The 12801-nt window shown below is 43.6% G+C and overlaps 1 protein-coding gene across 5 annotated transcripts in view; it reads left to right on the top strand.

The window, feature by feature from the left end:
• HERC3 (HECT and RLD domain containing E3 ubiquitin protein ligase 3) overlaps positions 1 to 12801 on the top strand; it is a 112771-nt gene that overhangs the window by 50387 nt on the left and 49583 nt on the right. For 4 of the 5 annotated variants that reach the window (XM_073340669.1, XM_073340670.1, XM_073340671.1 and 1 more), the window contains exons 6-12: positions 1265 to 1356; positions 2133 to 2263; positions 3895 to 4055; positions 6146 to 6222; positions 7901 to 8025; positions 8840 to 8902; positions 11103 to 11214. In XM_073340669.1, the coding sequence (XP_073196770.1) occupies positions 1265 to 1356; positions 2133 to 2263; positions 3895 to 4055; positions 6146 to 6222; positions 7901 to 8025; positions 8840 to 8902; positions 11103 to 11214 (761 nt within the window). The remainder of the gene's footprint in view (positions 1 to 1264; positions 1357 to 2132; positions 2264 to 3894; positions 4056 to 6145; positions 6223 to 7900; positions 8026 to 8839; positions 8903 to 11102; positions 11215 to 12801) is intronic. The other variant, XM_073340668.1, reaches the window with a different exon arrangement.

A 12801-nucleotide genomic window follows, 5' to 3' on the forward strand; every position in this document is an offset into this window, starting at 1 on the left:
GTCGCTGCCGGCGGCCCTAAGTGGTGGTCCCCAGGTGGCTGGTGCAGTTGCTGCTGGCAGCCCCCAGCGGCTGTTCCCAGGCAGCCGGAGTAGCCGCTTCCCCGGGTGGCCCCTGGCAGAGGTGCCCAGGTGGCCGGTGCAGCTGCTGCTGGCTGCTCCCAGCAACGGGTGCCGCAGCTGGCCCCAGCCTCCCCCATCAGCAGCCTCCCAGGGTGACCTCCCCTTCCATCAGAGGCCCCCCCCGCCCAGCTTTCTCCCCAACAGCAGCCCCTCCAGATGCCCCCACCCCAGCTCTGGCCCCGGCACCCCCCAGCAGCAACCCCATTAAGATTTAGTCAGGGATATTTTTAGTAAAAGTCATGGACAGGTCACGGGCCCGTGAATTTTCTTGTATTGCCTGTGACCTGTCCATGACTTTTACTAAAAATACCCGTGACTAAATCTTAGCCTTACCTATAGATTATCCTCATTCCATCAAGTTTCTGGGCTGCCTATTGTGTCACTATCCTCATTTAAAGCCAGACACTCTAGTTTTACCCTCTTAGTATTTAGACTTCTAGTAACCATCTTGAAAGAACAAAGATTAAAACCAGGGCCACTATCAAATAAAACAAGCAACAATGTATTGGTAGATGGGAAATTGTTACACATGAAAATGCAGTCTTAAAAAAAGTCCACTGACCACATTTGAACTGATTTCAGGTACTCTGGCCACCCCAGTAGATATCTTTCTTTTTTATCCTTTCACCCTTGTCGGATATTCTCTCCAGGTGAGTCATTTCTTTGTCGCTCCCCGGGGGGTTGTCTTTGTCCAGCATCTCTTCTTCTCCAGCTAGAGGTGGACTGAAACACTCCATCTAATTCCCTGACTCTCTGCCTCTGCCAGTTTGGATGCCAAAGTATCCCTGAGTGTGACTTCGCAAGTTTCTCTTGTATCCCCTGCAGCGTTATCCTTGAGAATGTCCTCGGTCTGCAGAACTTAACTCTGTCGCACGTGGTCTTCTGGCAATACGTTACCTAGCTGGCTCACCTGCTGACTATGGCTGGATCCTGCTGTGGCCCCTCTTAAACTTTGGAGATGGAAAATGCTATTTAAGCACTTAAGAGTCTGATATTTTTTGGAGTTGCTCAGCACCTGCAGTTCCTGCTAATGTCAGAGTTGTGGGTGCTCGCCGCCTCTGAAAATCAGGCTACTAGAGTTTTTCAGATACTTCAGCACCTTGTTGATGAGTTGCTTCTTTTGCTCCCATTGTCTCTAATGCAGACCGAGAATCCCCTTGCCATGTGAAGCTCTTACGGACTCAGAAGGTCGTCTACATCAGCTGTGGAGAGGAACATACAGCAGTCCTGACAAAGGTAAAGGCACCAATCCAGGAATTCCTTACTAGCTTCTTACTTCCTGGGTTTGCTTAGTTTAGCTTTCTGGGTGATAGAAGGAAAGAACTTTGTGGCTTTTAGCACCTCTCTTCTCTCTCCTGGCCCCAGCATGATTGTCTTTAAGTGTGAAATCTTGTTTTACTTTAAGATTCATCACCAAACCACCCTCCCTCTACTCTTCTGTAGTGGAGATGTTAACATTTGTTGGTTTGGATTTGGATTGAATTATTTTTTTTATATTCGCCCCCCACCCCCTGTACCTTGGCAAGACATCAAAAACACAGTGCATAACAATACAATTCGAACCTGAGCAAATCAGTGGCAGAGCTCACAAAAATACAGCAGCTCATTAGCAAATATCACAGCCTTCTGCCTCCGGTCTCCTCAAAGGGAGTGGACTCCAAAGTTATGGGGCAGCAAAGATGCTGATCCAGGAGTGGGGGAAGCTGTCTTAGTCATTTGTGCTATTTGACCATCTGAAAGTAGCTGGGATTGTTAACAGATGTGAAGGATCAGCGTGTGTGGCATAGAAGTACTTAGAGAGAGTTCCAGCAGTTGAGTTGACCATTTTAGTTTTTATAAATGCTTCCCTGGACATTGCACTGTCAGGAATTGTGAAAGCTGCCTTTTCATATACCTCCATACCTAGCACAGTCTCTCTTTAAGCTGGGGAATGGTTGTGAAACAAGACGGAGATATCGGCTACTGGGAAATGGCTCAGTAAATGGTGCATGGGCTGTCTGATTTGCTAACAGAGTGGAGGCGTGTTCACATTTGGTGCGGGTTCCTGTGGGCAGCTTGGCCACGATTCCATGAATGATGAGGTTAACCCCCGGAGGGTTCTGGAGCTGATGGGCACCGAAGTGTCCCAGATCGCTTGTGGCAGGTGAGTGCTTGTGTGGAATGGACAACTCCATCTTGTGGAGGATAGCCCAGATGACAGCCCTTGTATTTTTTCAGGTGCAGATAGAGGGGTTAGATAACTCTCTGCTTGTAGATCACACTTACAGGTCACTAGGTTATAGCCTCTTGTATGTCTGAATTTTAATGTTCTCTGTAAATGAGATTGTCTCTGATTTCAGCTGTTAATTATGCTATGGCCTAGTGCTGTGTAAGATCCCCCTATACAAAAAAAAATCCAACTGGATCCTAAAGTGTTATTACCATTATACGAGTCACTGGTGAGACCCCCATCTAGAATACTGTGTGTAACCCTGGTCTTCCATGTTTAATAAAGAGGAATTCAAACTGGAACCGGTGCAGAGAAGGGCTACTAGGATGATGAGAAGAACAGAGAACCTACCTTATGAGAGGAGACTTAAGGAGGTTGGCTTGTTTAGCCTAAAAACCAAGGCTGAGGGGGGATATGATTGCAGTTTATAAAAACATCAGGGGGGTAAACACCAGGAAAATAGAGGAGTTATTTAAGGGCCAATATTGGCAAAAGAACAAATGGATATAAACTGGCCATCAATATGTTTAGGCTTGGCATAGGATGAAGGTTTCTAGCCATCAGAAGAGTGAAGGTCTGGAACAGCCTTCCAAGGGGAGCAGTAGAGGCAAAAAACCTAACTGGCTTTAAGACTGAGCTTGATGAGTTTATGGAAGGAATGGTGAAATGAGATCACCTGCAGTGGCAGTGACCCATCCGCCAATGGCCAGAGATGGGACACTAGAAGGGGAGGGCTCTGAGTTACTACAGAGAATTCTTTCCCAGGTGTCTGGCTGGTGGGTCTTGCCCACATGCTCAGGATTTAACTGATCGCCATGTTTGGGGTCAGGAAGGAATTTTCGCCAGGTCAGATTGGCAGAGACCTTGTGGTTTTTCACCTTCCTCTGCAGCGTAGGGCATGGGTCACTTGCTGGTTTGAACCAGAGTACATGGTGAATTCTCTGTAACTTGAAGTCTTTAAATCAAGATTTGAGGACTTCAGTAGCTCAGCCAGAAATTATGGCCCTATTGAGGAGAGGGTTGGTGGGGTTGGGTGGCCTGCAATGTTCAGGTCGGACTAGATGATCACGATGGTCCCATCTGGCCTGAAAGTCTGAGTCTGTAGCTGCAGTCTCCTCACCCTAATTATTTCCAACCTCGCTCACAGCAAGAGAGTAAGTTAGTAATGCTACATTCTGTAGTAGCCTTGTGATGTGGACAGACCTTTGCAAATGACTAGGCCAACACCAGCAAACTCATTACATTTGAGGGATGAACCCAAGTGTGTTTAGGAGAAAGGTTGAGTGTGTTTTCACACTGTGCTATGCATAGAGCTCCAGTTGTGTCCCAACTGTCTTAGGTATCCACATCCCTCACGTTAGCATAGGGGATTCTGTCGCACTTTATCATGGCTGAATGCTCCTGTTTTGGTGCAAATCATCAATCTGCTGTTGATGTAAATGGAGCTGTGCTGATTTACTCCAGCTGAGGTGCTGGCCCATAGTTTTCCTGGCTAGTTTTTAGTCTGCTTTTGAAAAAAACATTATTTAAACTTGGCACAAACACTGTAACTGTCTTCATTGCAGACAGCACACTCTAGCCCTTGTGCCTTCTTCAGGACTGATCTATGCATTCGGCTGCGGAACAAAAGGCCAGCTGGGAACTGGACACATATGCAATGTTAAATGCCCATCTCCAGTAAAAGGTCACTGGGTGGCTCACAATGGGCAGCTCTCAGGTAGAGCTGGTAAGTGTTCTGTTTCTGTGTGTGATACGGAGTAGCATATCAAAGAGACAAGCACAGTGTGAAATGAGCTAAAGACATTTTGCATTTGACTTAGGCCTGGTCTACACTGAGGGGAGAGATCGAGCTAAGTTGCGCAACTTCAGCTACATGAATAACGTAGCTGAAGTCAACGTACTTAGATCTACTTACCGCGGTGTCTTCACTGCGGTAGGTTGACCGCTGACGCTCCCCCGTCGACTCCACCTACGCTTCTCGCTCCGCTGGAGTACTGGAGTCGACGGGAGAGCGCTCGGCAGTCGATTTATCGCATTTTCACTAGACGCGATAAATCGACCCCTGCTGGATCGATCGTTCCAGAGGTAAGTGTAGACATGCCCTTAGAGTGGAACTGCAAACAACAAAAAAACATAACTGGGAGGAGCCCTGGGAATTCTCATTTTCTGCCTGGCAGTGCTGAGCCCGAGACTGGGCCACTGGTCCAGTCTGAAATACTGATGAGTCGTTCAGTGGCTGACTGCTGGGAAACCATCCCATCATAATTAGGGAATGAGGACTTTTCTCTCCATAGACATCATACTGGCTTTCTTTATAACGATGTTACAAAATAATTGACAGCTTTTATTTTAAAATTCAAAAGTAGGTGTAGTTTTAGTTGGTAAAACATAGGGTGGGGATTGATCTTTATCATTGTAAGCCTGATCCAAAACTCACTGAAGTCAGTGGAAAGGTTCCCACTGATTTCAATGGCCTTTGGGTCAATCTCCTAGTTCATAAATTTGGCCAAGCGTGCTCCTCTGTTGGAACTAATCTCCTGTTCATCTGAATGGGGTGATGTCATCCAAATGGTCACAAGTGAACTTTGAAGTCAGCTCATAACATTTGAATCTGTACAAGAGCAGCTGGATGTAATTTCAGATTTGATTTCTAAAAATCAAGGTATAAAATCTTTTCCTAACTAAAATGGACCCTGCCCTCTCCCATCTCAGAATACTTACAAGGAGAGTTTATATTCCCCTCATTGCTAGCATTAAAGTAATACCAGGTTTTCTTTATCCCAATTAATATTTCTGGTTTTCAGCTGTTTGTATCAGGATTTTATTTAAATAGAGGCCATCAACTTGAAAATCACATTTCTGTCTGAAAACGACCTACTAAAGCTGCAAATAACATGTAGGATTACAAAAACTGAAAAAAGAAGTTAACACAGTTGTATTTTTTCCTCTGTTTTAAAGCTTAATTACTCTGTCCATTAAACAGCACTTTGTGTATAGTCAGTTTTACTGGTTTGCCTTGTATAGTCAGTTTTTGTAAATATTATAAATATTAGCAAGGGAGCAGAAAAAATATTAAACATTTTTTAAGGACTTTAAAAAATGAACCAATTAAAAAAATTTCAGGTCTCACTGTTTAAAGAGAGCCCTTTACTTGATAAATAGGAGATTCTCATAAATGTGAAAATCAAACAAAGTTTGAGACAGTAGTCACAGCTTTGGCTAAGACAACTAGTTATTAAATACCAATATCAGTCTTGTCAGAATTAGTTAGACAGTTCTAGCAAACAGGGCCAAACACCTTGGAATGCATACGTTGTGTCACTCATATGCTGATCCTGCACCATTCAGATCGGAGAGTTTTAATCATTGCCTTCAGTGGCAAAAGATACAAAAATATAGGCCCTGATCCTGCAATAGGCTCTGTGCAGGTGATAGGGACCACCTGTCTGATTCAAGTTGTAGGATCTGGGCCTATGTTCCTAAATAACCCCCCTCCCCCAGGTTGTTGGGATGGTCAATTGCATTTAATTGTGACTAATTGCAAATAGATGAGATTTGTAAAGAGTCTCTCTTGCCCTATTCTGCAGTCATGATGTTTCTTTTGTGATACGAAAGTGGAGTTTTTATGCCCCCTTCTATTTTAAAGGCCCAAGCCCTGAGCATCTGCTAACAAGGCGATGAATACTTTACGCTCCCATTGACCTCAGTCGGAGTTGAGGGTGCGGAGGGCCTTAGGCAATATAGGTCCATAGTTGAAAGAAGTAGGAAACTTGTGTTGATCAATCTGTAACACGATTGTATCTCTTTCTTCAATAGATGCCTTTAAATATCACATTGTTAAACACATCTTCTGTGGAGGAGACCGGACATTTGTACTTTGCTCCAAATCTGAGGTAAGCAAAGAATGCTTGCTCTTTTCTCTACAAGAGAGTGTGTGTAGGGGTGGGGAGAGTGTCTCTTCTTACTTTGCAAAAAGAAAAGGAGTACTTGTGGCACCTTAGAGACTAACCAATTTATTTGAGCATGAGCTTTCGTGAGCTACAGCTCACTTCATCCGATGAATGAATGTTCACTCCATCACTCTGTTGCCAGTGGCCCTGCGTTGTCACCTTCTGCTGCCACCTGCCACTGTGACCTCTGTGAGTTGGTCTCTTGAGGTTCCACCCAGCTCTCAGAGATTTCAGCTGAGCTCTCAGTGTGGGAACCTCGCTGCTAGTGCAGACTGGGCCGTGTCTTCCACAGGAACGCTGTCCCACAGCAGGTCTAAGCACTTAGACCTGATTCTCAGTGATTTCAGCTGTAGTGATCACTTAACAGAACAAAAGACTATCTATGGAGCCTAATCAGCTCTGTCTTTAAACAGTGGAGCGGGCTAGGTCAAATAGTACTTGTCACTCAGGCAGACCATCAAGCAAAACACCTGTCCCCCCCCCTCTCTCTATGCCCTCAATTAGCACAGGCTAAGTACAGTTCTACTGCCCTTTACTCATACAATAAAAATAACATTTCATTACTCTCCCCCCCCCCCCATTCAAGTGATTTATAACCCAGTCCCAGCCAAAATCTATCACTTGGGCAACACAGCTCTGTTGGCTGGATACCTAGGTAGATTAGGTATGAATGTAAATACAATCTGGTCGTGAAGCCTTTCCCTCCAGCCCCCAGCTCATCACTAGCTGTCAGGGAGAGCTCATTTAGACTTCGCTTACACATCATGGTCTGAAATTATTAGGTTGGCCAACATCACCGACATGAATGCATTGACATTGTCATAAAAAACAACAACTGCATAAGGAAGCTAGTCTGTGTTCATGCTTTTCAAATCTATTATACTTTTTCAGATACACGTATTTTATCATATACTTTATATGCTTTTAAAGTGTATATTAATGTTTCAGTTTCAATTCAAATTTCCAAACAATCACTAAATTGTCAACACTGCATGTAACTAGTTCATAAAACTGGGGCGGAAATTCGGGGGGGTGTAGGGAAATCCCTGCCTCTGAGGTCCCTTCCAACCCTGATATTCTATGATTAACAGCAGTGAAAACTCTAAAAGAGGGATATTTTTCAGTTGTAGAACAGGGGTCCCTGTTGTGTGGTTTCTGAGCATGATGATGATCTGCCAACATAAGCTCATGATGGAGTTTTGTGACCACTGAATTGAGAGATCTACAGTGGTGATAGGCAGGGGATAGGGAGGCGTTAGGTGACCTTTTTTCCCCCCTCATTTCCTCAGAGATGGGTGCCTTAAAGTGACAAGCATCCTTTGTGAGCTATATAAATCACATAGTCACTGTTATAAAACCAGCCCCTTGAGCCCACCCAATCTATACTTGTCAGTGGTGGCTTTGAAATGGCCTTTGGCACTGTGTAAGAAATCTAATTCTCAATTTTTTTTCTTTTACCTCTTTCCCTTTTTAATTTTGTTTGGGAGTATCTTCTCCTTCGGAGGTGGGGGAGAGATGCCTTTGGGATGGTAAACGATGTGACATCCCTAATATCAACCCACCCCAAAGAAATGTGTTATGTGTCTTCTCCTTAAATACTGAGATCTGTATCTTCTCACAGAATTCCTTGCCTGCTGACGATTTCCGGACCATAAATCAATTATGCTACACTTGTTTAATAAATGATGAAACTATAGCCGTTTGGAAACAAAAGCTGTTAGAACGGAACAACTCTAATTCGGTCAAGTAGGTGTTATTGTATAAGCCACCCTTTTTTTTTTTTTTTTTTTTTACAAGCTTTTCTTTAATTGTTTTGTTGGCATCTGTGCTTTAGAATTTAGCAGCATTTTCTAGTTTGGGTCTCGCTCATATCACAGGGAAAGGCCAGTAGGTGAGAATTCAGCTTTTCGGAAACTGTTCAGATGCAACCCTTTTAAAAAGGTACGTATTTAGGTACATTTCACTACTCATGGTCCACTCTGATTATTGCACAAAGTTTGCTTTGAAAGTGGTAGAGAAATCTAAGGGCCGAACACACACACACAAACTCTCTCTCTCTCTCTGTTTGAACTTCAGCACCAATTTACAATTTATATCAGGAATCCCAGGTCAGATCTTCCTAACAAAACCAGGAAGATGTGTCAGAGCTTTCTCAGACCCTAAGTGAAGGATGGGGGCATTGGATTCGAAAGAAATAATCTTTTAACACAAGAGTGGAGCTCACAGAAAGAAGCAAGGAATTTTCAACAGTCTGATTTAAAACATCCCTTCCCTCTCCAATGTGGGCGGCCTAGGGAAAGCATTGTCAGTGAAAGGAAGTAGTGCCAGCCCATCTCTGCCAAAAAACTTGTCATGGGACGTTGAGGAAGTCGCTTAACCCCTGTGCCCTGCAGTCTCCCCACTTATAATACAGGGGTGGTTATGGTAATACTTTTGCATGCAAGGGATAGAAGGGAGACCACTCGACTTGTTGGTACAAGAGCAAATGAGATCTGCAGAAGTGTAGCATGACATCTGTTCAGACTAGCACCCCTCTTTCCTTTTGTCTTCCCCCTCCAAGCAGTGAAGTTGTGCAGATCTTGTCGTCGTCTGCCTGTTGGAATGGAAGCTTCCTGGAGAAGAAGTAAGTAGCCAAATGGGGTCAAGAATCATGACTTTCTTGTGCTTGCTGTCCTGTAGAGACAAGATGGGAGTCACCTACTTTATTCACTGCTGCAGTGGGCCGTGAGACAAAAGAACTTGTGATCAGGCAGAGAGTGATGGGATGGAGAGGGATGACTGGATAGATGTAGTGAAGAGGTTTAGGGGCAGATTCGTGACTTGCTGGTAAAGGAAGATGAATTGCTTAAAAAAAAGACTTGTGAGTTTGTTGTTAGTCAGTGTGTCTGTTTCTATTGAGGGATCAGAGTGAAGCTCACCAGACTTGAATTGCTTTATTAAATGTTGCTTAAACGACTTAAAGACATTGGGGTGGCCCTGTGGGTAGTTATGATTATTTTTTTATCTGAGGAAATAGTCATCAAAACAATATACTCTAAAGGAGAGAGTTGGAGTATTTGGGTAAAGTGAAGTGAAAATGACAGTAGGTATATGAGCTGGATGAGACTGCCATTTACAGTGCAATAACACAGAGAAGGTTTGGGGATGATAGCAAACTAGGCCCAAGCTCACAACATGTCACTATTGGGAAATACGTGCTCTTGCGGTGGAACTGCTTGAGTACAGGTGCGGCCCGAGGCAGTAATTCCAATTTGGTGATGTCATCCTTGGAAAGTTTTGAGCTGCTTGTTTTTACCCAAGTGACCTATAGAAAGTGAGATAATTCGAAGGAAGGTGACCAAGATGGGTAAAGGATTAGAGAGCGTGACCAGTGGGAGGAGGCTACAGGAAGTGAATATGCACAGCTCAGTGGAAAGACCAGGGTGGGTTGGGAAGGGTTTGGGTTGTGACTACTGAGTCTAAAAATTGTTGGGAGGTGATAGAATAAAATGAGGTTGAGGAGTTTTTTTATGGGGACCTGATGAGTCATGGCCTGCAATTAGGTGAAGGAAGACTTGTTAAACTGGGCAGACTTTTCCAAGAGCAGCTCAGACAGGAAAGAAAAACACCATTTGTTCTTCCCATCTTCCAGTGGTGTGAAGCCTTCAGCTCAGACCCTCTGAGAAGGCAACACACAGTCATTTCAGGGGTATTTGGGTGTAAATTCAGTTTTTATTTAAAATATTCTATTTTTTTTTAACTTTAAATGCTTCTATTTACTAACCCTAGAACCTCATTTGAATGGGGAAGATAAGCGGGGTGCAGGTGAGAGCATCTAGCATTGTTCAGGCCTAAGGCTGGCTAGTTCCCACAGTGCTCTGGGGAAATACTTGGTGCTGGTGCTTGGGATCTGTGGAGTTGTGGAAATTGCCTTTTAACTGCCATCTGCAAGTTGTACAGGCTTTTTTACCTGCGTAGAGTTGTGCTGTAGGCATCTGATACAAACCGTTAAACCTGTGCCAGATGCAGGGTCAGATCACTTACTAAGTGCATTGCATGAAGCTCCAGGGCCTAGTCAAACGGTTAGACTGCTTGTCCTCTGCAAGCTTGACGTCTGTCTCTTCAACTTCGGCAATTCCAAGTGAGATGCAGCCTTTTGCATTCAAAGATGTCTGTCAGGCTGAAAAAGAAAAGGATTTGTGGCTTGATCCAACACCAGCTGAAGGCCATGGAAAGACTCCTCTTAACTGTATTGGGGGTTAGATTGGGTCCATGATTAGTTGGAGGGCTAGAAGATTTTAGGGTGAGGTGGTCAGAGGAGGGTAAGAGAGTTAGCCCATTGGAATTGGGGGTTTAGCTCGCTTAGGCTACTTTGAAAAGCCCAGCCTCATCTCCTTTGAAAACCATTCCATGTTCTACTGTGTGGCCCTAATCACAGTCAACATCTTTGTCTGCCCTCTCCTGAAAAAAAACAAAACAAAAAAAACCTTGAGTACCCAGGGGAAAATCAAAGGGACTCTTGCCACATTTAGCAGGACTGCCGTTTTGCAAGCTTAGGTCCCAGTCCAGCAGCTGGATCTGTGTGGGCAGACCCTTTGGACTGTGTGCAATCCCACTAACATCAGTGGACTCAGTGCAGGGCTCTGGTTCCCAAATTAGGACCCATAGGGAGTATAATAAAAGGAATAGTCTATTTTGCACTATTGTATTTAGCCAAAGATTCCAGGTTTTCTAAGTCTTGTTATCTCTCCGTCTATAGACCCATTCCCCATTGGTGCACTTTGCCTGTGTATCTTGTATCTTTCCTATACTCATGTCTGTCTGGGGCTTGTTTTTTGTTTTAGAATCGATGAACATTTTAAAACCAGCCCCAAAATCCCTGGAATTGACCTGAATTCCACCAGAGTGCTGTTTGAGAAGCTAATGAACTCTCAGCATTCCATCCTGCTAGACCAGGTATAAAGGTGTTGTATAAGTATTTTAAAAATAACTGTTTTTCATAGTGTTGTCAGAGGGGTTTTTTGTGTGTGTGTGTGTGTGCATGTGCGTGTGAATTTTTAAAATGTTAAGCAGTTTTTATTGAAAGCTACAGGGGCTAGATCCTAAACTAGCGTAAATCAGCATAGCTCTAATAATCTCAATGGAGCTACACTGATTTTCGCCAGGTGACAATCTGGCCCTGTACTTGTTTTTAAAAAGTGTTTGCAATTAAGTGCGTGTGCAATATGCAGAGTAGATGCTTGCTAATCCCCTCCACCTGTAAATTCAGCTCTCTGTGAATGTCTTAGGAAAGATTTAATAATAGAGTGCTGTAACTAGGACTTCACAAAACGTTTACGAGGACACTATGAAATGTCACATAGAAATTAAACTGCGCAAGTACATCTTGTGATGCAGAATTTTAGTTTTGCATGCATCTGTATTTGGCTACTCATTGCTTTACAAAATTCAGTCTATCACAGTGGGTCTCTGCCATTAATGCAAAGTAGGACCTTCAGCTGGTGCGGTGACGTCCGTGGACCTAAATTGCTTTACACCAAGTGAGGATCTGGCCCATAGTCTTTTAAATAACTACTGAAGATGCTCTGGTGAGAAATATTAACGTTTTTCTATAACTCTGTCAGACTTTCAGGAGTTGTAAAGTAACTGCACTTCTTAGAGGTCTCTTCTACCACTGATGTTAATGGGAGATGGAGTTGTATGTGCTTGCGGAGGAAATGAGACCCCTTTAGATACAAGTATATGGTTTACACCAGTGACTCCATTGACTTTTGCGCAGCTATTCCTGATTTACAGTGGTGTAAGCAAGAGGCAATATACTCTCTAGTGCAGCATTAGTTAATGACGGATGGATTTGTTTCCTAAGACCTTTAGGAGATATGGTCCTTTTTAAAGCCCCCTGAAATACATTTGTGTCACTTATGGACACAGATGTTTACCACTCTTCTAGCTATTATCATGATGATAGAGTGAAAGCGCTGCTGGAATTTTCATTATAACCTATTTTCTGGGCTTTATAAATGGCCTGTTTAAAAGAGAGATTTTTTTTCTCTGAGTGAAATTTAATAGCGATGCATGTTAATTAAAAATTGAAAAATAGCTTTTAGAATTAACGGAATAATAGATCTTAATATGCCTGAAGTATTTAAAGCCGTCTTAAGTTAGCCAGTTGCCCTGTTAGATTTTTGTCATCTTGCACCTCAGTCTCAACCTGCTTTTTTAGTCCTCGGTTTCCCCAGAGCAGAGACCACCTAAGTGTACTGAATTGTATAGTAATGTTGTGGGTAACATGACTCATAGTATCCTTGTTGCATGCAGAGTGGATCCCATTTACAATGGATTCCAGTATAATGAAACTCCATTTGTTATAGGCAGCCCAGGTCCCGGTACCTGTAGTTAAGGCTGCCCTATACTTCCAGTTATAAGACCTTGCTTTCAGCTGCTTGTAACATTGCTAAATTTAAACCTCAAGCTGAAATTTTCCAGGCTGGCTGTCCACTTCAGGCTGACTTCTCTGAGAACGTTTCAGCTAGAATTGCTCGT

Source organism: Lepidochelys kempii, chromosome 4, assembly GCF_965140265.1.
Source record: "Lepidochelys kempii isolate rLepKem1 chromosome 4, rLepKem1.hap2, whole genome shotgun sequence".
Lineage (NCBI taxonomy): Eukaryota > Metazoa > Chordata > Testudines > Cheloniidae > Lepidochelys > Lepidochelys kempii.